Here is a 21,847-nt window from a genome sequence, read left to right on the forward strand (position 1 = left end):
CACAGTGCATTTGTTATTTATGGTTGTATTCTAGTTTTCCTGGTCTCATTTTTATAGAATGGACGACACATTATGGAAATTGAGGTGACTTTTATTGGTTTCGCAATGAAAAGTACCTTGAAATTGAGCTCAAAGTAGCAGAAGTGTTCGATTTTTGGCAAAGTTCAGAAGTAAATATATCAAGCCCTGCATCCAATTCACGTCAACTGGCGAGTCTAATATTCTTTCACAAGTGTGCTGATATTATTTATACCTTTTCTACACTAATGCAATAGTCTGCATAACAGTTAATCTATTTTTTGTGAGAATAAAAATTCAAAGTGGAAAGCAAAAAAAAAAAAAATGTAACAAGAGGCCTGGGGAAGTGACTAATGAACAGAGGAAATGCTATTTTAGTGCCTGGAATGTCTGTCTTGTTTATTCTGGACCCTATTTGGATATTGGTATCTTGAAATTTTTTGTGAAATTGGCAAAAATTGCCAATTTTGGACAACTTTTTTGGATAGTTGAAATTGGTAAATGGGTGATTTCTTGAACTCATTTGATAGAAAAAATTGGAGTTCTAGTAAAATAGTTATGATTTTTGTTGACTGGTTCATTGGAATTGGCTGAAAATAGTGCTCAAAGTGGGCGAAATCGCCATTGCATAAACATCGTCAAAACCGCTAACTTTGCTAGAGCAAAATTCCATAAGTTTTCCATAAAATTTCATACTTTTGGTGTCATTATGATCGGGAAAAGATTCTCTGTCATTTCATAAGTTTTTTTTTTTTTTTTTTTTTTTTTTTTTTTTTTTTTTTTTTTTTTTTTTTTTTTTTTTTTTTTTTTTTTTTGGAAAAATTTCCGACCCTGAGAACAAGTTTAGGAGAGGGCTTGCTGGCCCTGAAAGGGTTAATGTACATATTTTTGTTAATCCATCTATGATATTTCTTCAAAATTATATAACAAACATGATACATAACATATAAAGATGATAAATACACCTCACAGTAGAATAACATTTTCTCTAGTCCTGCATAAGAGAAAATGTGTTACTGGGGGAAACTGTAGAAAATTATTCCCTTCATATGTAAGTTTATTCAGGTACACACAAATATAGTTACATAGATTATCATACATAGCAGCATGTGTGTAAAGTACCTAGGATAACCCAAAATAGTCAGAGTGACTTGTTTCCATTACCTTCACTCGGAGCGTGAAAGCAATAGACATAAGTTTTATCTCGTTTACTCATCTCCGGCCCTACATTAAGACTACAAATATTTTAAGGCAGGTAATGAGTGAACTGTATATGCATTTTATTGCTCTGGGATGCTTAAATATCATAGAATATTATGTGTGGATGGGTTGGCCTGGCTGGCTACCATACATACCACACTTGATGTCTTAAATACTACTCATCTCACCCTAGATTAAGACTAAAAAAAGTAATGAGTGTACTATATGTGTATTTTACTTTATCGTTTTTTAATGCCTAGTTCTATTGCTAACTTAGTATATATTAGTGTAAACTTATTATCTAGTAGTATTTATGTGCATTTATAAGTGGATAAAAAGGGTGTTCTACTTTACGGTGATTTCCGCTTTACGGCGGTAGCCTGGAACCTAACCTGCCGTATAAGTGGGGCCCTACTGTAATTGACTGTGTTTCGGACTCATTTAACCCTTTCAGGGTCCGTCCCGTAGATCTACGGCTTTACGTTCAGGGTCCAAACCGTAGATCTACGCCATGAGCTCAGCTCACTCTGATAAACTGTGAGTGGTACATTTGGGCCTAGATATGAGAGAATACATCTATGTGGTACGTGTGCACCACATAAAACAGATCCTGCAGCACACTGTGTATAATGAGAGAAAAAAATGAAATCATGATTTTTCGATTAAAACAGCAACTTTGCAGTGTTTTTTCGTATGTTTTTTATAGTTGTATTTGCGATTTCTTGGTCTCATTTGATAGAATGGAAGACATATTACAAAAATAGAGATGATTTTGATTGGTTTTAGCACTGGAAATGGCTTGAAACTGAGCTCAAAGTAGCAGAAATGTTAAATTTTTGCCGATATTCAAGAGTAAACAAACGACCTCACACGTCTAATACACACCAGCTGGTGGGTCTAATATACATTCACAAATATGGTGATGATATTTATACAATTATTACAGTATTGCATAACAGTAAATCTTCTATTTTTTGGTGTGAATAAAAATTCATTATGTGAATAAAAAATCAAAATGGAATTTATTTGTAAAGCCTCAAAACATAACTAATGAACAGAGGAAATGTTAGTTTAGTGCCAGGAATGCCTACATTGTTCATTCTGGACCCTATTTTGAAATTGGAATATTTTGAACTTTGTGTTAAATTGGCCAAATTAACGATTTCCGATCACTTTATTTTGTAGTTGAAACAGTTGACTTGGCGATTTCTTGTGCTCAATCGATAGAATAGAAGTAATACTAGTGAAATAGCTAAGAATTTGGTTGATTGGAATAATGTAATTGGCCTAAAATGGGAGTCAAAGTCGGCAAAATCGCCGGTTCGTAAATATCGCTGACACATCAAAATTCGCGAGAGCATAATTTCGTCAATTTTCCACCAAATTTCGTACTTTTTGTTTTGTTACCTTCACAAAAAGATTCTCTATGATTTCATAAGAAAAAATAACAAATTTTTTTTTTTTGAAAATTCTTGGACACTGATGCGTGACTCCAGATTTGGGCCTTGGACCCTGAAAGGGTTAACCCAGTAGATTTGTTTTAACCCTTTCAGGGTCGACAGGCCCTCTCCCAAACTTGTTCTCAGGGTCGAAAAATTTTTGAAAAAAAAAAAAAAATTATTTTGCTTGTGAAATGATAGAGTATATTTTTGTGAATTATAGGCCTTTTTTTTTTTCGGTCAATACTTACCGAGCTATGGAGGCATGAAGTTGACAAAGTGGGCCGCTTATGGCAACATCGCTGACTGCCGGTAACGTGTTGATAGTTTTTTTTTTTTCTACTTTTTTCTTTTATTTTTTAATATTTTATTTTTTCAAGTATCTTTTATGGTCTGTGAGACCAATATAAGCCATATTTTGGATATATATACTTGTAGTGCAGAAATGGTATAAATAATATCGGCGCACTTGTGAAAGAATATTAGACTCACCAGTTGATGTGTATTTTACACTTAGCATGATTTGTTTGCTTTTGAACTTTGGCTAAAATTGAACATTTCTGCTACTTTGAGCTCAATCAAAATCAAAATCACCTCAATTTCTGTAATATGTCTTCTTTTCTACAAAATGAGACCAGGAAAACTAGAATACAACCATGAATAGCATACGAAAATACACTACAAAGTCTCTGTTTTAAACCAAAAACATGGTCAGTGTTTTTTCTCATTATGCACTGTGTGCTGCAGGTTTTTTTTATACTGTCCACAATGACCACATAGACCCATTCTTTCGTATGTAGGCCTACCAGCTTTCTCTCGCTAGATTTGAAGGCGCTAGAATTTACGCCTACTAGTACTTCAATAACCCTGCTGCGTAAGCTGTACTAGTACGTCGGAAGCCCTGAAAGGGTTAATTTGGAATATTTTGAATTGTGTAAAATTGGCCAAATTGCTGTTTTCTGTGCACTTTATAGGGTAGATGAACTAGTTGAATGGGCAGTTTCTTGTCCTCAGTTGATCAAACAAAAGACATACTGTACTATTAAAATAGCTAAGATTTGGTTGAATGGAACAAATGATTTTTTATTTTTATTAATAAAAAATCATTTGTTCCATTCAACCAAATTCTTAGCTATTTTAATAGTACAGTATGTCTTTTGTTTGTTTTGTTGGAACAAATGAATTAGAATAAAATAAGACTTGGGAGTGGGCGAAATATCCAATGAGTAAATTGTGCTGTGACTGCTAACTTTGCACTGGCATAATTTTTAAGTTTTCCATCAAAGTTTATACTTTTGGTGTCAGTTCTTTCAAAAAAAAAAGATTCTCTGCCATTTCAGAAGACTTTAATTAAAAAAAAGTGGACACTGAGAGCACTACATTATTAATATTGGGGGTCTAGACAGTGACAGGGTTAATGTTGAATTTTTAACTTCATTCCATTTTCAGTTTGGCTGAATTGAAGTGTTTGTTGACTTTTAATGAAATTAACTCTTATGTTAATGGTGAGCCCAGGAGGCCGTATTTTAGTTCTGGAGATGGGAAGTACAGTGTCTGCACTCTGAAAGAGGGGCGTTAATGTTGCAGTTTTATAACTAGTGTAGGCGTGCCTCGGGCAAGACAGTGATGCAGTGAATGATGAACGTTTTTCTTTTTCGGGCCACCTGCCTTGGTTGGAAATGGCCGGTGTGTTAAAAAAAAAAAAAGTGTAAGTATTAACCTAGGTGTTCCTTAACTAAGTTTAGGTGCATTGGGGGAAGGAGGGAAGACTGGTGCACTGAGAGGGAGAAAGAAGTAAAACTGGTGCCCTGAGAGGGAGGGAGGGAAGTAAGACTGGTGCCCTGAGAGGGAGGGATGGAAGTAAGACTGGTGCCCTGAGAGGGAGGGATGGAAGTAAGACTGGTGCTCTGAGAGGGAGGGAGGGAAGTAAGACTGGTGCACTGAGAGGGAGGGAGGGAAGTAAGACTGGTGCACTGAGAGGGATTGAAGGAAGTAAGACTGGTGCCCTGAGAGGGAGGGAGAGAAGTAAGACTGGTGCCCTGAGAGGGAGGGAAGTAAAACTGGTGCTCTGAGAGGGAGGGAAGTAAGACTGGTGCACTGAGAGGGAGGGAAGTAAGACTGGTGCACTGAGAGGGAGGGAAGTAAGACTGGTGCACTGAGAGGGAGGGAAGGAGGGAAATAAGACTGGTGCCCTGAGAGGGAGGGAGGGAAGTAAGACTGGTGAACTGAGAGGTTAGTGAGGGAGGGAAATAAGACTGGTGCACTGAGAGGGAGGGAAGGAAGTAAGACTGGTGTCCTGAGAGGGAGGGAGGAAGTAAGACTGGTGCCCTGAGAGGGAGAGATGGAAGTAAGACTGGTGCTCTGAGAGGGAGGGAGGGAAGTAAGACTGGTGCACTGAGAGGGAGGGAGGGAAGTAAGACTGGTGCACTGAGAGGGAGGGAGAGAAGCAAGACTGGTGCACTGAGAGGGAGGGAAGGAATTAAGACTGGTGCCCTGAGAGGGAGGAAGTAAGACTGGTGCCCTGAGAGGTTAGGGAGGGAAGGAAGACTGGTGCCCTGAGAGATTAGGGAGGGAAGGAAGTAAGACTGGTGCCCTGAGAGATTAGGGAGGGAGGGAAGTAGGACTGGTGCCCTGTAAGGATAACAATAATGACTTGTGTTGCAGGTTCGTGCAGCAGCAGCTGGTAAAGTGAAGGACTTCTGCCAGAATGTGGATCCCAGTGTTCAAGAGAACGTTATTATGAACAACATACTGCCGTGTGTTAAGGTTGGTCTCGGTTAACTGAACATTTCGTTCTCACCTAGGTGTGTGTGTGTGTGCGCAGGTGTTTTGACTCCTGGCCTGTGCAGGAGTGTGTGTGTTTGGGAAAATGTATGCTTTTGTGTATAGATAAAATTGGCTTATATTTCAGATAGAACTGTCAAAGACCCTTCTGATTTTTTTTTTATTATTATTTCTTGGCTAACTTTTCTTGTATATAGACTTATTATTCTGTGCTTGTTGAGGAGGCCTGGTCTAGGACCAGGTCACGAGGGTGTTGATCCCCAAAAACATGGTGCAGGTATTCTTCAGGCATCATTCTTCTGGGACGTGTAACATTTGGGCAGTATTTAGTGCTTTGTTATCAGGTGGATGTGCATGTATATAGTGGAGGGAATGAGGGGTAAGGGTCGTCCTAGGAAAGGATGGATGGAGGGGATGAAAGAGGTTTTGTGTGCAAGGGCCTTGTACATACAGCAGGCATGTGTGTGATAGATAAGAGTGAATGGAGATTAATTTTTTTTTGTGACTTGATAAACTACTGTAGTGTGAGCAGGGTAATATTTTGTGAAGGGGTTCAAGGAAACTGGTTAGCCGGACTTGAGTCCTGGAGGTGGAAAGTACAATGCCTGCATTTTAAAGGAAGAGTTTGGTATATTGGCTGTTTGGAGTGACATCTGACCCATCATATCAGGGTGCCTCTGCATAGACAGTGATTGTGTGAATAATGGTGAAAACGTGTTTCTTTTTTGGGTTACCCTGCCTCAGTGGAAGACGACTGATGTGTTGAAAGGAAGATGTGTATGATGTAATTTTATATAAATTGTTGTGTACAGTATTGATCAAATATTCTTACTGAACGCAATGGATATAAAGCAGTTGAGAAATAACCCACGAGAGAGAGAGAAATTTGGAGGATGTCTGGTCCATCCTGGATTGTCATTGAGGATCTACTGAACTTTCAAGTTTCTTCTCTAAGTGTGGGTTATTTATGAGTTGCTCCAGCCACACTATTGGAACTTAATCTTCATGGTATTTATTTGTTTTGGCTTTACAGGCTAGCTTAGAATTGTAATATGCTTTTCTTCATTACTACATTTTTTTTTCTGGCAAAACTGGCTGTCCCACTGAGGCAGAGTGGGTAATTTATACATGAGAATTTGTTACTAGCCCCTGCATTACTAAATGTATTTAAAAGCTAATAGGAAGTAAAGTAAGGAGTTTTAAATTTAATAACTTGTTCACAAGTTGTTGGTAACAATTATCCCAGATATGTAACTAACAAGTGAACATTACTGATGAATAGTTAACTTTATTAAGAGTAAACCACAGTACCTTGGTTGCAACATTCACAGTTAACTCACAATTTGGGGAGGAAACTTTAAGGACATTTCAGTCTGTCTCCATACTTGGTAACAATCCTAGGTGAACTGAAATGTTCTCAAACAATCACAAAATTGAATTGCTAGGTTTATTAAATTAACAGGAAATATATTTGGATCCAAGCAGTTAAACCATTTAAAGCTGGTTAAAGGAAATTGAATACAAAATCCAATTTGTTTAATATGCATTCTGTACTTGTAGGGGAGGTACTGCCCCTTGTCATAAAAGTGCAGAATGGTAACCTCGTACAATATTGTTTGTCATTTTTGTTTCATAAACATTGTGGAATGCCAGGTAGATATTCTAGACTTATTCTACTCGTATTCAGTTCTGTATTGAATTGTTTAATGGTTTTTAGTCCTGTAATTTTTTTTTTTTTTTTAATTTCTGAGACCTTGTGTTAGACTGGGCCACCGTGAATGTGACCTGTACAACAATTCCTGTACATATAACGGATATGATGTTCTTTGCAGGAATTAGTTACAGATGGAAATCAACATGTTAAGTCTGCCCTAGCGGGAGTCATCATGGGGTTGTCACCGATCCTAGGGAAGGAGAACACTGTCAACCACTTGCTGCCTCTCTTCCTCTCCCAGCTCAAAGATGAATGTCCAGAAGTCCGACTCAACATTATCTCCAACCTCGATTGTGTTAATGAAGTAATTGGTATTCAACAGGTGTGTGGATGTGCTGTTATTTTTGTTTTAGTATTTTTATTCTCGTCCCTTTCTTCTATTCCCTTTTTTTCCTTCATTCCCTGTTGTCCTTACAAGGAACAGTGAAATAGTTATGGATGTTTTGCTGTGACAAATCATTATGTAGAAAGGAAAGTAATGCAGCAAGCTAACCTTTCTAACATAGCTGTTACATACCTGATCCTGTGTCACAACCACTCTTTTAATCACATTGGAGAACAGAAGTACCAGGGGAGACATGAAAACAACATCCAAAATACTTGTGGGAATTGATAGAGTAGACAGTGACGGGCCGTTTGAGAAGAAAGAAATGGGAACTAGGGAACACAGCTGGAAGTTGGACACAGTTGAGCAGCTTCCAGAGCAGGTGTTATAGGGCCCAGGAGGCTAAGATGGAGCGAGTCTGACAAGTATCAAGTTGGGAGGTGGGGCCATGAGCTAATACTTTAATCCTGCAGCTACATACAGTGGAACCTCAGTTTTCATAAGCCCTAGTTTGTAAAACTATAGCTGTTCTCTATAAAATGTATTTTTTGCTAATATTTTTGGGTGTCTGGAATGGATTAATTGGATTTATACTATTTCTTGTGGGAAATATTGCTTCAGTTTTTGTGCTATTCGGTTTATCAGACTTTTTTGAACGGATTAATGAAAGCAGTGAAGAGTTTTTACGAGGATAGTGAGGCTCAAGTTAGAGTATGTAGGAAAGAGGGAGATTATTTCCCAGTAAAAGTAGGCCTTAGACAAGGATGTGTGATGTCACCGTGGTTGTTTAATATATTTATAGATGGGGTTGTAAGAGAAGTAAATGCGAGGGTCTTGGCAAGAGGCATGGAGTTAAAAGATAAAGAATCACACACAAAGTGGGAGTTGTCACAGTTGCTCTTTGCTGATGACACTGTGCTCTTGGGAGATTCTGAAGAGAAGTTGCAGAGATTGGTGGATGAATTTGGTAGGGTGTTTACCTGGAGTTTACCTGGAGAGAGTTCCGGGGGTCAACGCCCCCGCGGCCCGGTCTGTGACCAGGCCTCCTTAGGTCAGTGTCCCAGGATGCGACCCACACCAGTCGACTAACACCCAGGTACCCATTTTACTGATGGGGAACATAGACAACAGGTGGAAAGAAACACGTCCAATGTTTCTACTCTGGCTGGGAATCGAACCCAGGCCCTCACCGTGTGAAGCGAGAGCGTTAACCACCAGGCCACCAGAGCCCCAGTGCAAAAGAAGAAAATTAAAAGTGAATACAGGAAAGAGTAAGGTTATGAGGATAAAAAGATTAGGTGATGAAAGATTGGATATCAGATTGGAGGGAGAGAGTATGGAGGAGGTGAATGTATTCAGATATTTGGGAGTGGACGTGTCAGCGGATGGGTCTATGAAAGATGAGGTGAATCATAGAATTGATGAGGGGAAAAGGGTGAGTGCTGCACTGAGGAGTCTGTGGAGACAAAGAACTTTGTCCTTGGAGGCAAAGAGGGGAATGTATGAGAGTATAGTTTTACCAACGCTCTTATATGGGTGTGAAGCATGGGTGATGAATGTTGCAGCGAGGAGAAGGCTGGAGGCAGTGGAGATGTCATGTCTGAGGGCAATGTGTGGTGTGAATATAATGCAGAGAATTCGTAGTTTGGAGGTTAAGAGGAGGTGCGGGATTACCAAAACTGTTGTCCAGAGGGCTGAGGAAGGGTTGTTGAGGTGGTTCGGACATGTAGAGAGAATGGAGCGAAACAGAATGACTTCAAGAGTGTATCAGTCTGTAGTGGAAGGAAGGCGGGGTAGGGGTCGGCCTAGGAAAGGTTGGAGGGAGGGGGTAAAGGAGGTTTTGTGTGCGAGGGGCTTGGACTTCCAGCAGGCATGCGTGAGCGTGTTTGATAGGAGTGAATGGAGACAAATGGTTTTTAATACTTGACGTGCTGTAGGAGTGTGAGCAAAGTAACATTTATGAAGGGGTTCAGGGAAACCGGCAGGCCGGACTTGAGTCCTGGAGATGGGAAGTACAGTGCCTGCACTCTGAAGGAGGGGTGTTAATGTTGCATTTTAAAAACTGTAGTGTAAAGCACCCTTCTGGCAAGACAGTGATGGAGTGAATGATGGTGAAAGTTTTTCTTTTTCGGGCCACCCTGCCTTGGTGGGAATCGGCCAGTGTGATAATAAATAAATAAATATTAATCACAAAAGCCGAGTTTCCACTGTACAGTGGACACCCGGTTTTCGGCCTTATTTTGTTCCAGAAGGTCGGTCAAAATCCAAAGTGGACGAAAACTGAAGCAATATTTCCCATAAAAAATACCGTAAATCCAATTAATGTTCCAGACACCCAAATGTGTTAACAAAAAATACATTTTATAGAGAATAACTGTAGTTTTACATACAGAAAACAATGAGAAATAAATATAAATGAATATTTAAATCACTTCTACTTTTATTGAAGAGACTTATTGGCGTATGGAAGACGGCAAGGAGGGGAGAGGGAGGAGACATTTTATTGTTTGGAAGGGGAATCCCCCTCCGTAAAGACTTCAGGTATCAAAACCACGTGGTAACCCATGTGGCTTCGTCCACATGTGGCTTCGTCCACATGTGGCTTCGATTGACCTCAGGCACTCGGATACACAGCTCTGGCAAAGAATTCACATTGAATTCCCAGAAAAACAGCAGGAGTGAGCGTGTAGCATAGTGGCGGAGGGTAGGAGCATGGGTGAGTGAAGCGAGGAACTCAGGCCTCTTCCTCCTCTCCCACCCACAACCATGGGGAGAAACACCCCCACTGGACACAGAAATCACCACAAACTCACCTCTGACTTGCTGAAATAGCTGTGCTGAGCTGAACAAGTGACTTGAGAATAACGTGGGGCACTGTGAAGTTCCAGGTGATGCCACGAACCTTTCTCAAGAAAAATTAAGCAAATTTTGGCTAGATCCTGCTTGTACCTGTGGCTGGATGCTGAGATTTGCAGACACAACATCAGGATATTGCGTAGGGTGACAGTGAAGACAACTTCACTCCCCTTCCTTCCCTCTCTGGGCAAACACACTTGCTGCAAGTACTGCTATCACCAGTTATGATAGGATAATGATGTCTTTGTTGCAGACGGGGAGCAATGATAAAGGCGTTGGAAGCTTCTTTCTTTATTTGCAGTATCATGGGTACACAGGCAGTGTGTTCATGCCCATGACCCTGAGGGGCCAGGCTGTGAGGGAGAGAGGAGTAGACCTGTTAACTGAGTGATGTCAGCTACCTGAGTGAGAGCGAGGCAGGGTAATGCGGGTTGAAGTGGCATGCCCACCAGGCTTGCCCTCTGGTGGAAACTATTAAAACCTAGGCATGTAGGCTTAGTCTACAATTACAGCCTCTCCTCACTTAGCGGCGTACTCGTTTACCGACGACTTGCACTTACGATGGGCTCTGACCAGTATGCATACTTAAATTATGTATATTAGAGCTGATTTCCTCTATTCTGCTTATTACAATATATAGTACGCTACTGTATAAGCATTTAAAAATACAGTGAACCTCCCTCAGTTTGGCGGCCGTGACTTACATGAAATCCGACTTTCGGCAACTTTTTTTTGGCAAAATATAGCCTCAAGGTTCATGATTGGCCTTGTGTTTCGGCGACCGTCTGGTATGCGTCCGACCGGCATCTCACCATTAGGGGGGCACACAAAACCGGTCTCCCACACCATTCACACTCGGTATACTATTGTTTATCAGCGAGTGACCATCACCCCACGGGTGATGGTTAATAATCCATTGTTTTTTGTGCTTGCAACTGCTAAATAAGTCACCATGGACCCAAAGAAAGCTAGTGCCAACCCTTTGATAAAGAAAGTGAGGAACACGATCGAATTCTAGAAAGAAATCTTTGAAAAATATGAGTGGAGTGCGTGTTTCAGAGCTTGCCGGGATATATGGCAAACACCATTCAACCATCACTTCAATTGTGGCGAAAAGAAAGGAAATCATGGAAGCTGTTGTTGCAGAAGGGGTAGATATGCTGACAAAAAAGAGATCGCAAATCCTCAAAGTGGAGAGGTTATTGTTGATGTGGATTACCCAAAACAGTTAGCAGGAGATAGTGTTATGTAGTTGATGATTTGTGAAAAGGCAAGGCAGTTTCATTGCATGACGATCTCGTAAAGAAAATGCCTGCAACAAGAGCTGATGTTTGTGATTTTAAGGCCAGCAAAAGCTGGTTTGAGAGATGTAAGAAGTGTAGTGGCATACACAATATGGTTAGGCATGGCTAGGCTGCCAGTTCATGACAAAAAAGCAGCTGCAAAATGTGTTGAGGAATTCAAGGGGTACATAGAGAATGAACAGTTCAAACTCCAACAAGTGTTCAGTTGTGATGAAACATGCCTTTTTTGGAAGAAAATGCCAAAGAGGACCTACATCACGCAGGAGGAAATGGCACTGCCAGGACACAAGCTTATGAAAGACAGGCTAACTCTCATGTTTTGCAGTAATGCTAGTGGGGATTGCAAAGTAAAGCTTTTACTGGTGTATTACTGAAAATCCCAGTGTTCAAGAAAAAGTGTTGCCAAGAGTAAATTGTGTGTGATGTGGAATGCAAACAGTAAGGCATGGGTCACGAGGGACATTTTCCTTGATTGGTTTAATGAAGTGTTTGGCCCCAGTGTGAAGAAATACCTCCTAGAAAATAAATTTGAACTAGAGTGCCTCGTAGTAATAGACAATGCTCCTGCTCATCCTCCAGACTTGGAAGAGCAAATCGTGGAGGAGTTTAGTTTCATCACAGTGAAGTTCTTGCCCCTTAATACCACTCGTCTCTCCAGCCCATGGACCAGCAGGTCATTTCCAGCTTCAAAAAATTGTACACCAAAACAGTGTTTCAAAAGTGCTTTGAAGTGACCTCAGACACTGAATTGACCCGAAGAGAGTTCTGGAAATATCACTTCATTGCATAAACCGTATAGGTAAGGCTTGGGAGGGAGCGACTTCCAGGACTTTGAACTCTACTTGGAGAAAATTGTGTCATATTGAAGTATAATAAACTTGCCTTCCTCTTGCCTTCTACATGTACTTGTCTTCCATACATCAACAAGAGCCAATAAAGGTAAGTGTGATGTTAAATGTTCATTTATCCATTTTATTAGTGCTTTATATTTATTTGTCATTTGGGGAGAGTGACCCAAAAAGAAAGAAAATCCCCAAAAAGAAAATACTTTCATCATCATTCAACACTTTCACCTCACTCACACATAATCACTGTTTTTGCAGAGATGCTCAGGACACAACAGTTTAGAAGTATATACGTATGAAAATACACAATATATCTCTCCAAACTGCTAATATCCCGAACCCCTCCTTTAGAGTGCAGGCATTGTACTTCCCATTTCCAGGACTCAAGTCCAGTTATATAAAATAATTGGTTTCCCTGAATGCCTTCACTAAATATTACCCTGCTCACACTCCAACGGATCGTCAGGTCCCAAATACCACTCGTCTCCATTCACTCCTATCTAACACACTCACGCATGCTTGCTGGAAGTCCAAGCCCCTCGCCCACAAAAGCTCATTTACCCCCCTCCCTCCAACCTTTTTCGAGGACGACCCCTACCCCGCCTTCCTTCCCCTACATATTTATACGCTCTCCATGTCATTCTACCTTGATCCATTCTCTCTAAATGACCAAACCACCTTAACAACCCGTCTTCAGCCCTCTGACTAATACTTTTATTAACTCCACACCTCCTAATTTCCACACTCTGAATTTTCTGCATAATATTTACACCACACATTGCCCATAGACAGGACATCTCCACTGCCTCCAACCGCCTCCTCGCTGCAGCATTTACAACACAAGCTTCACACCCATATAAGAGTGTTGGTACTACTGTACTTTCATACATTCCCTTCTTTGCCTTCATAGATAACGTTTTTTTGTCTTCACACATGCCTCAACGCACCATTCGCCTTTTTTCCTTCATCAGTTCTATGATTAACCTCGTCCTTCACAAATCCATCTGCTGACACATCAACTCCCAAATATCTGAAAACATTCACTTCTTCCATACTCCTCCTCCCCAATTTTTCTTTATCTAAATCATTTGATACCCTCATCACCTTACTCTTTTCTATGTTCACTTTCAACTTTCTACCTTTACACTTAGGTCACACTACACATACGTACACGTTTATTTATACATACTCATCTGAGTTTTTTTTATTTTATCTTCATAGTTCTTGTTCTTTTTACTTCTCCTTTTATATCCATGGGGAAGTGGAATAAGGATCTTTCCTCCGTAAGCCATGCGTGTTGTAAAAGTCAACTAAAATGCCGGGAACGATGGGTTAGTAACCCCTTTTCCTGTAATAATTCCTAAAAAGAATAATAAGAAAAATTGTTTTCTGTATACAGTGGACCCCCGGTTCACGATATTAATCCATTCCTGAGAGCTCATCGTAAACCAAAATCATCGGAAAGCAAATCAATTTTCCCCCATAAGAAATAATGGAAATCAAATTAATCCGTGCAAGACACCTAAAATTATGAAAAAAAAAATTTTTTACCACATGAAATATTAATTTTAATACACACAACCTGAAGAGGACATGCACAGTTACATGACACTAACCTTTATTGAAGATCTGGTGGTGATTGATGGGATGGGAGGAGGGGAGTGTGTGGATGGTCTTAGTGTTTAGAAGGGGAATCCCCTTCCATTAGGACTTGAGGTAGCAAGTCCTTTTCCGGGGTTACTTCCCTTCTTCTTCTAATGCCACTAGGACCAGCTTGAGTGTCACTGGACCTCTGTTGCCGTTCCTTTAAGATTTGTCTAAAATGGGCCATAACATTGTCATTCTAATAGTCACCAGCACCGCTGGCAATAGCTGTGTTAGGGTGATTTTCATCCATAAAGGTTTGCAGTTCAACCCACTTTGCACACATTTCCTTAGTTTTTGAAGTAGGCACAATGGAGTCCACAACTGGCATAGGCTTCTCAGGGTTAGCCCCAAACCCTTCAAAATCTTTCTTAATTTCCACACTAATTCTCACCCTTTTTACCACAGGGTTGGCACTAGAAGCTTTCTTGGGGCTCATGGTGACTTACTTTGCAGAAACAAGCACCAAAAACAGTGATAATATGGAATGTACCGAATGTATCCTTAGATGCGCGCACACTTGCTGGCTTGTAAACACTGGCACACACTGGGCAGTTCGGGCCACACGTGGACACGTCTCGTACGAATCGTATCGCATACCGGGTTTTGTATCGGGAAGCGAGGCAAATTTTTTTGATCAAATGCATCGGCTACTGGATTTATCGGATACCGATAGCATTGGGAACCAGTGTTCCACTGTATATATCTATATTTAATCTTTAAAAAAAAATACTTTTTCTTAATGCTTTTGGCTGTCTGAAACGGATTAATTGGATTTCCAATATTTCTTACGGGAAAAATTAATTCAACTAAAGGCAAAATCGGTTAACCCTTTGAGGATCGACAGGCCCTCTCTGAAATTTGTTCTCAGGGTCGGCCAAATTAAAAAAAAAAATTATTTTTTCTTTTGAAAAGATAGAGAATATTTACCTGATCATAATGACACCAAAAGTATGAAATTTGATGGAAAACTTATGGAATTATGCTCTTGTGAAGTTAGCGGTCTCGACGATGTTTACACATCGGCGATTTTGCCCTCTTTGAGCCCTATTTTCGGCCAGTTCCAATGTACTAGTCGACAAAAATCATAACTGTTTCGCTAGAACTCCATTTTTTCTATCGAATGAGTACAAGAAACCACCCATTTATCAATTTCAACTATCCAATAAAGTGGTCAGAATTTAGCAATTTTGCCAATTTCACACAAATTTCAAAAGATGCCAATTTCCGAATAGGGTCCAGAATAAACAAAAAAGACATTCCTGGCACTAAAATAACAAGTTCTCTGTTTGTTAGTCACGTCCCCAGGCCCCTCTTATATTTCTTTGACTTTCCACTTTGAATTTTTTTCTTACAAAAAATAGAAGATTTACTGTTATGCAGACTACTGCATTAGTGTAGAAATGGAATAAATAATATCAGCGCACTTGTGAAAGAATATTAGACTCTCCAGTTGACGTGTATTGGACGCTTGGCATGATTTGTTTACTTTTGAACTTTGATAAAAATCGAACATTTCTGCTACTTTGCGTTCAATTTCAAGGTACTTTTCATTGTAAAACCAGTCAAAATCATCTCAATTTCTGTAATATGTCTCCCATTCTATAAAATGAGACCAAGAAAACTAGAATACAACAATAAATACCATATGAAAATACAGTGCAAAGTTGCTGTTTTATTCCAAAAACAGTCAGTTTTTTTTATATCATTACGCACTGTGTGCTGCAGGATTTTTTTTATACGGCGCACACTGGCCACATAGACCCATTCTTTCATATGTAGGCCTACCAGCTTTCTCTCATTAGATTTGAGGGCGCTAGAATTTAGGCGTACTAGTACGTCAAAAACACTGGGTCGTAAGCCGTACTATTTTATTTATTTTATTTATTATCACACTGGCCGATTCCCACCAAGGCAGGGTGGCCCAAAAAAGAAAAACTTTCACCATCATTCACTCCATCACTGTCTTGCCAGAAGGGTGCTTTACACTACAGTTTTTAAACTGCAACATTAACACCCCTCCTTCAGAGTGCAGGCACTGTACTTCCCATCTCCAGGACTCAAGTCCGGCCTGCCGGTTTCCCTGAACCCCTTCATAAATGTTACTTTGCTCACACTCCAACAGGACTAGTACGACCAAAACCCTCAAAGGGTTAAAGCTAAGCGCTCTGTAACGGATTAATGCTGTTACCCGAGGGTCCACTGTATGTGTATTTTACTTTTTTATTGTTTTTTAATGCCAAGTTCTATTGCTAACTTAATATATGTTAGTGTAAACTTGTTGTCTGGCATTTATGTATTTATAAGTAGAAAAAATTGCATTCCACTTTGAGGCAATTTTCGCTTTAAGGCAGTAGCCCGGAACCTAACTTGCCATATAAGTGGGGCCCTACTGTGCGTACCTGGGTGTTAGGAGACATCCTGGGAAAGGACCTAAGGACCAGAATGGAAATAAACCATACTGCTTAAGTTTTTTTGATGGATTTATATTGGGCTGCTGATCCTCTGGGATTAATAACACCATAAAAGTCGAATAGGTCAGCACATTCAGACATGTTAGCCAACTTATTTTGAAGACTTGTTATGCCTTTTGTTACTTACTGTTAGCACGAAGAGTCTGGTTGAACAGGCACTTGGTACAGTAGTCTGGCCTCAGTTTATGATTATTTAAAGAATTTCTCACATCAAATGAGGTGCCTTGGTCCAATGAATTTGAGGTACCTTCACTTTCTTCGGCTCTGAATGGATTGACTGCTGTTCCCAGGCTGTGTGTGGCTTTTGTGGGTTTAGTATATTCTTGTGAATATAAAATTACACTTTAATAATAATTCTATAATGTTTTTATAGACAGTCTCTGATTGATGGTAATTAATAGATGATGTGTAAGTATTGTTACAGTGTTGTTGTATGTTTCAGTTGTCGCAGTCATTATTACCGGCCATCGTAGAGTTAGCAGAGGACACCAAGTGGCGCGTGCGCCTGGCAATAATTGAATACATGCCCCTACTTGCTGGTCAACTAGGGGTAGACTTTTTCAACCAGTCCCTCTCCAAACTCTGCATGACCTGGCTGGTTGACCATGGTGAGTATCATACCTCCATCACCTGTGTTCTCTCAAGCTTGTTCATAGTTCCTTCATCACCTGTGTTCTCTCAAGCTCGTTCATAGTTCCTTCATCACCTGTGTTCTCTCAAGCTTGTTCATAGTTCCTTCATCACCTGTGTTCTCTCAAGCTTGTTCATAGTTCCTTCATCACCTGTGTTCTCTCAAGCTTGTTCATAGTTTCATCATCTGTGCCCTCTCAAGCTTGTTCAGTTTCATCATCTGTGCCCTCTCAAGCTTGTTCATAGTTTCATCTGTGTCCTCTCAAGGTTCTCCACCTCTGCTGTACTCCCTGGGTCAGTGATCCCCCACTGCCCACTCACACAAAAAGGGACACAGTTCTTCAGAATTTTTTTTTTGTATTAATGTTAAATGGGCTTTAATTAATATGTTTCTCAACACAAAATTATCTGCTAATTTTGTGTTGAGAATGTCCCTTATTGTAGGGGAGGTAGTAGTGGCTTACAAAATCTGCACATATCTTTTGTCCTTCAGCGGCATATATTTAGTTAAGGAATATTTTGTAATCAGTGCAAAAGAAGTTTCATATAAATATTTGGTGTACAGTAGTGTCTCGCATTTTACAGTTTGATATTGTTTTTAATATCGTTATTGAAACTGTTTTGAGAAATGAGAATTTTGTGTTCATGCTGTGAAGTTTGGGGGGAACTAACATTTTGTGGAAAATTGAGCTCCATAGCATGGATGAAAAAAATTTGTCTCAATTCCTAGACCTAGATTTGGCTTCTTAGTTTAGTGTACACAGCCAGGTGCCAAATGAAGCAGGATGTGATAGATTTGTGAGGCAGCAGCCCACAAATTCATCACTTCCAGCATGCATGCGTGAGTGTGTTAGGAGTGAATGGAGGCAAATGGTATTTGGGACCTGACGAGCTGTTGGAGTATGAGCAGGGTAATATTTAGTGAAGGGATCCAGAGAAACCGGTTATTTTTAATATAGCCGGACTTGAGTACAGTGGACCCTCGCATAACGCTATTAATCTGTTCCTGATTAGACAAGGATGTGTGATGTCACCATGGTTGTTTAATATATTTATAGATGGGGTTGTAAGAGAAGTAAATGCGAGGGTCTTGGCAAGAGGCGTGGAGTTAAAAGATAAAGAATCACACACAAAGTGGGAGTTGTCACAGCTGCTCTTTGCTGATGACACTGTGCTCTTGGGAGATTCTGAAGAGAAGTTGCAGAGATTGGTGGATGAATTTGGTAGGGTGTGCAAAAGAAGAAAATTAAAGGTGAATACAGGAAAGAGTAAGGTTATGAGGATAACAAAAAGATTAGGTGATGAAAGACTGAATATCAGATTGGAGGGAGAGAGTATGGAGGAGGTGAATGTATTCAGATATTTGGGAGTGGACGTGTCAGCGGATGGGTCTATGAAAGATGAGGTGAATCATAGAATTGATGAGGGGAAAAGAGTGAGTGGTGCACTTAGGAGTCTGTGGAGACAAAGAACTTTGTCCTTGGAGGCAAAGAGGGGAATGTATGAGAGTATAGTTTTACCAACACTCTTATATGGGTGTGAAGCATGGGTGATGAATGTTGCAGCGAGGAGAAGGCTGGAGGCAGTGGAGATGTCATGTCTGAGAGCAATGTGTGGTGTGAATATAATGCAGAGAATTCGTAGTTTGGAAGTTAGGAGGAGGTGCGGGATTACCAAAACTGTTGTCCAGAGGGCTGAGGAAGGGTTGTTGAGGTGGTTCGGACATGTGGAGAGAATGGAGCGAAACAGAATAACTTCAAGAGTGTATCAGTCTGTAGTGGAAGGAAGGCGGGGTAGGGGTCGGCCTAGGAAAGGTTGGAGGGAGGGGGTAAAGGAGGTTTTGTGTGCGAGGGGCTTGGACTTCCAGCAGGCATGCGTGAGCGTGTTTGATAGGAGTGAATGGAGACAAATGGTTTTTAATACTTGACGTGCTGTTGGAGTGTGAGCAAAGTAACATTTATGAAGGGGTTCAGGGAAACCGGCAGGCCGGACTTGAGTCCTGGAGATGGGAAGTACAGTGCCTGCACTCTGAAGGAGGGGTGTTAATGTTGCAGTTTAAAAACTGTAGTGTAAAGCACCCTTCTGGCAAGACAGTGATGGAGTGAATGATGGTGAAAGTTTTTCTTTTTTGGGCCACCCTGCCTTGGTGGGAATCGGCCAGTGTGATAATAAAAAAAATAAATAATTGAAGAAGGAAATTGTACAAAAATACGAGGGAGTGGTTGACACATCGTCAGTGTGGCTTTGTTTATGCTGGAGTGAGCATTAGTCTCCCTGCTCTTCCAAACATTTCACAATAATTCATTGTGTTTGGTGCTTGTAGATTGAGTGTGACTGGAGTGGTTGAGGCAGTGGTTGAGGCAGTGGTAGAGGCAGTGGTTGAAGCAGTGGTAGAGGCAGTGGTAGCGGCAGTGGTAGAGGCAGTGGTAGAGGCAGTGGTAGAGGCAGTGGTAGAGGCAGTGGTAGAGGCAGTGGTAGAGGCAGTGGTAGAGGCAGTGGTAGAGGCAGTGGTAGAGGCAGTGGTAGAGGCAGTGGTAGAGGCAGTGGTAGAGGCAGTGGTAGAGGCAGTGGTAGAGGCAGCGGTAGAGGCAGCGGTAGAGGCAGCGGTAGAGGCAGCGGTAGAGACAGCGGTAGAGGCAGTGGTAGAGGCAGTGGTAGAGGCAGCGGTAGAGGCAGTGATAGAGGCAGCGATAGAGGCAGTGGTAGAGGCAGTGGTAGAGGCAGTGGTAGAGGCAGTGGTAGAGGCAGTGGTAGAGGCAGTGGTAGAGGCAGTGGTAGAAGCAGTGGTAGAGGCAGTGGTAGAGGCAGTGATAGATGTTATTAATATTAACATGTACTATTATTATTTATAACATACGTATATGTTAGTAAATACCACTGCCTCTATCACTGCCTCTATCACTGCCTCTATCACTGCCTCTACCACTGCCTCTACCACTGCCTCTATCACTGCCTCTATCACTGCCTCTATCACTGCCTCTATCACTGCCTCTATCACTGTCTCTATCACTGCCTCTATCACTGCCTCTATCACTGCCTCTATCACTGCCTCTATCACTGCCTCTACCACTGCCTCTATCACTGCCTCTATCACTGCCTCAACTGCTGAATTATTGTGAAATGTTTGGAAGAGCAGGGAGACTAATGTTCACTCCAGCATAAACAAAGTCACACTGACGATGTGTCAACCACTCCCTCGTATTTTTGTACAATTTCCTTCTTCAATTATATCGTATTATTATTATTATTATTATTATTATTATTATTATTATTATTATTATTATTATTATTATTATTATTATTATTATTATTTATTTTTTTTTTTCAACAAGTCGGCCGTCTCCCACCGAGGCAGGGTGACCCAAAAAAGAAAGAAAATCCCCAAAAAGAAAATACATTCATCATCATTCAACACTTTCACCACACTCGCACATTATCACTGTTTTTGCAGAGGTGCTCAGAATACAACAGTCTAGAAGCATACACATATAAAGATACACAACATATCCCTCCAAACTGCCAATATCCCAAACCCCTCCTTTAAAGTGCAGGCATTGTACTTCCCATTTCCAGGACTCAAGTCCGACTATATGAAAATAACCGGTTTCCCTGAATCCCTTCACTAAATATTACCCTGCTCACACTCCAACAGATCGTCAGGTCCCAAGTACCATTCGTCTCCATTCACTCCTATCTAACACGCTCACGCACGCTTGCTGGAAGTCCAAGCCCCTTACCCACAAAACCTCCTTTACCCCCTCTCTCCAACCCTTTCGAGGACGACCCCTACCCCGCCTTCCTTCCCCTATAGATTTATAAGCTTTCCATGTCATTCTACTTTGATCCATTCTCTCTAAATGACCAAACCACCTCAACAACCCCTCTTCTGCCCTCTGACTAATACTTTTATTAACTCCACACCTTCTCCTAATTTCCACACTCCGAATTTTCTGCATAATATTTACACACATTGCCCTTAAACAGGACATCTCCACTGCCTCCAAACGTCTCCTCGCTGCTGCATTTACCACCCAAGCTTCACACCCATATAAGAGTGTTGGTACTACTATACTTTCATACATTCCCTTCTTTGCCTCCATAGATAACGTTTTTTGATTCCACATATACCTCAACGCACCACTCACCTTTTTTCCCTCATCAATTCTATGATTAACCTCATCCTTCATAAATCCATCCGCCGACACGTCAACTCCCAAGTATCTGAAAACATTCACTTCTTCCATACTCCTCCTCCCCAATTTGATATCCAATTTTTCTTTATCTAAATCATTTGACACCCTCATCACCTTACTCTTTTCTATGTTCACTTTCAACTTTCTACCTTTACACACATTCCCAAACTCATCCACTAACCTTTGCAATTTTTCTTTAGAATCTCCCATAAGCACAGTATCATCAGCAAAAAGTAACTGTGTCAATTCCCATTTTGAATTTGATTCCCCATAATTTAATCCCACCTCTCTCCCGAACACCCTAGCATTTACTTCCTTTACAACCCCATCTATAAATATATTAAACAACCATGGTGACATTACACATCCCTGTTATTATTATTATTATTATTATTATTATTATTATTATTATTATTATTAT

General features: G+C 40.7%; 1 protein-coding gene across 4 annotated transcripts in view; it reads left to right on the plus strand.

Moving 5' to 3' along the window:
* Pp2A-29B (Protein phosphatase PP2A regulatory subunit A) overlaps nt 1–21,847 on the plus strand; it is a 121,686-nt gene that overhangs the window by 50,689 nt on the left and 49,150 nt on the right. For all 4 annotated transcript variants that reach the window (XR_011393139.1, XM_070093953.1, XM_070093960.1 and 1 more), the window contains exons 6-8: nt 5,322–5,423; nt 7,274–7,477; nt 17,046–17,211. Coding sequence is in view for 3 of the 4 variants with exons in the window: in XM_070093953.1 (XP_069950054.1) it covers nt 5,322–5,423; nt 7,274–7,477; nt 17,046–17,211 (472 nt within the window). In the remaining variant the exon portion in view is untranslated. The remainder of the gene's footprint in view (nt 1–5,321; nt 5,424–7,273; nt 7,478–17,045; nt 17,212–21,847) is intronic.

Source organism: Cherax quadricarinatus, chromosome 4 (assembly GCF_038502225.1).
Source record: "Cherax quadricarinatus isolate ZL_2023a chromosome 4, ASM3850222v1, whole genome shotgun sequence".
In the NCBI taxonomy this organism is placed as follows: domain Eukaryota; kingdom Metazoa; phylum Arthropoda; class Malacostraca; order Decapoda; family Parastacidae; genus Cherax; species Cherax quadricarinatus.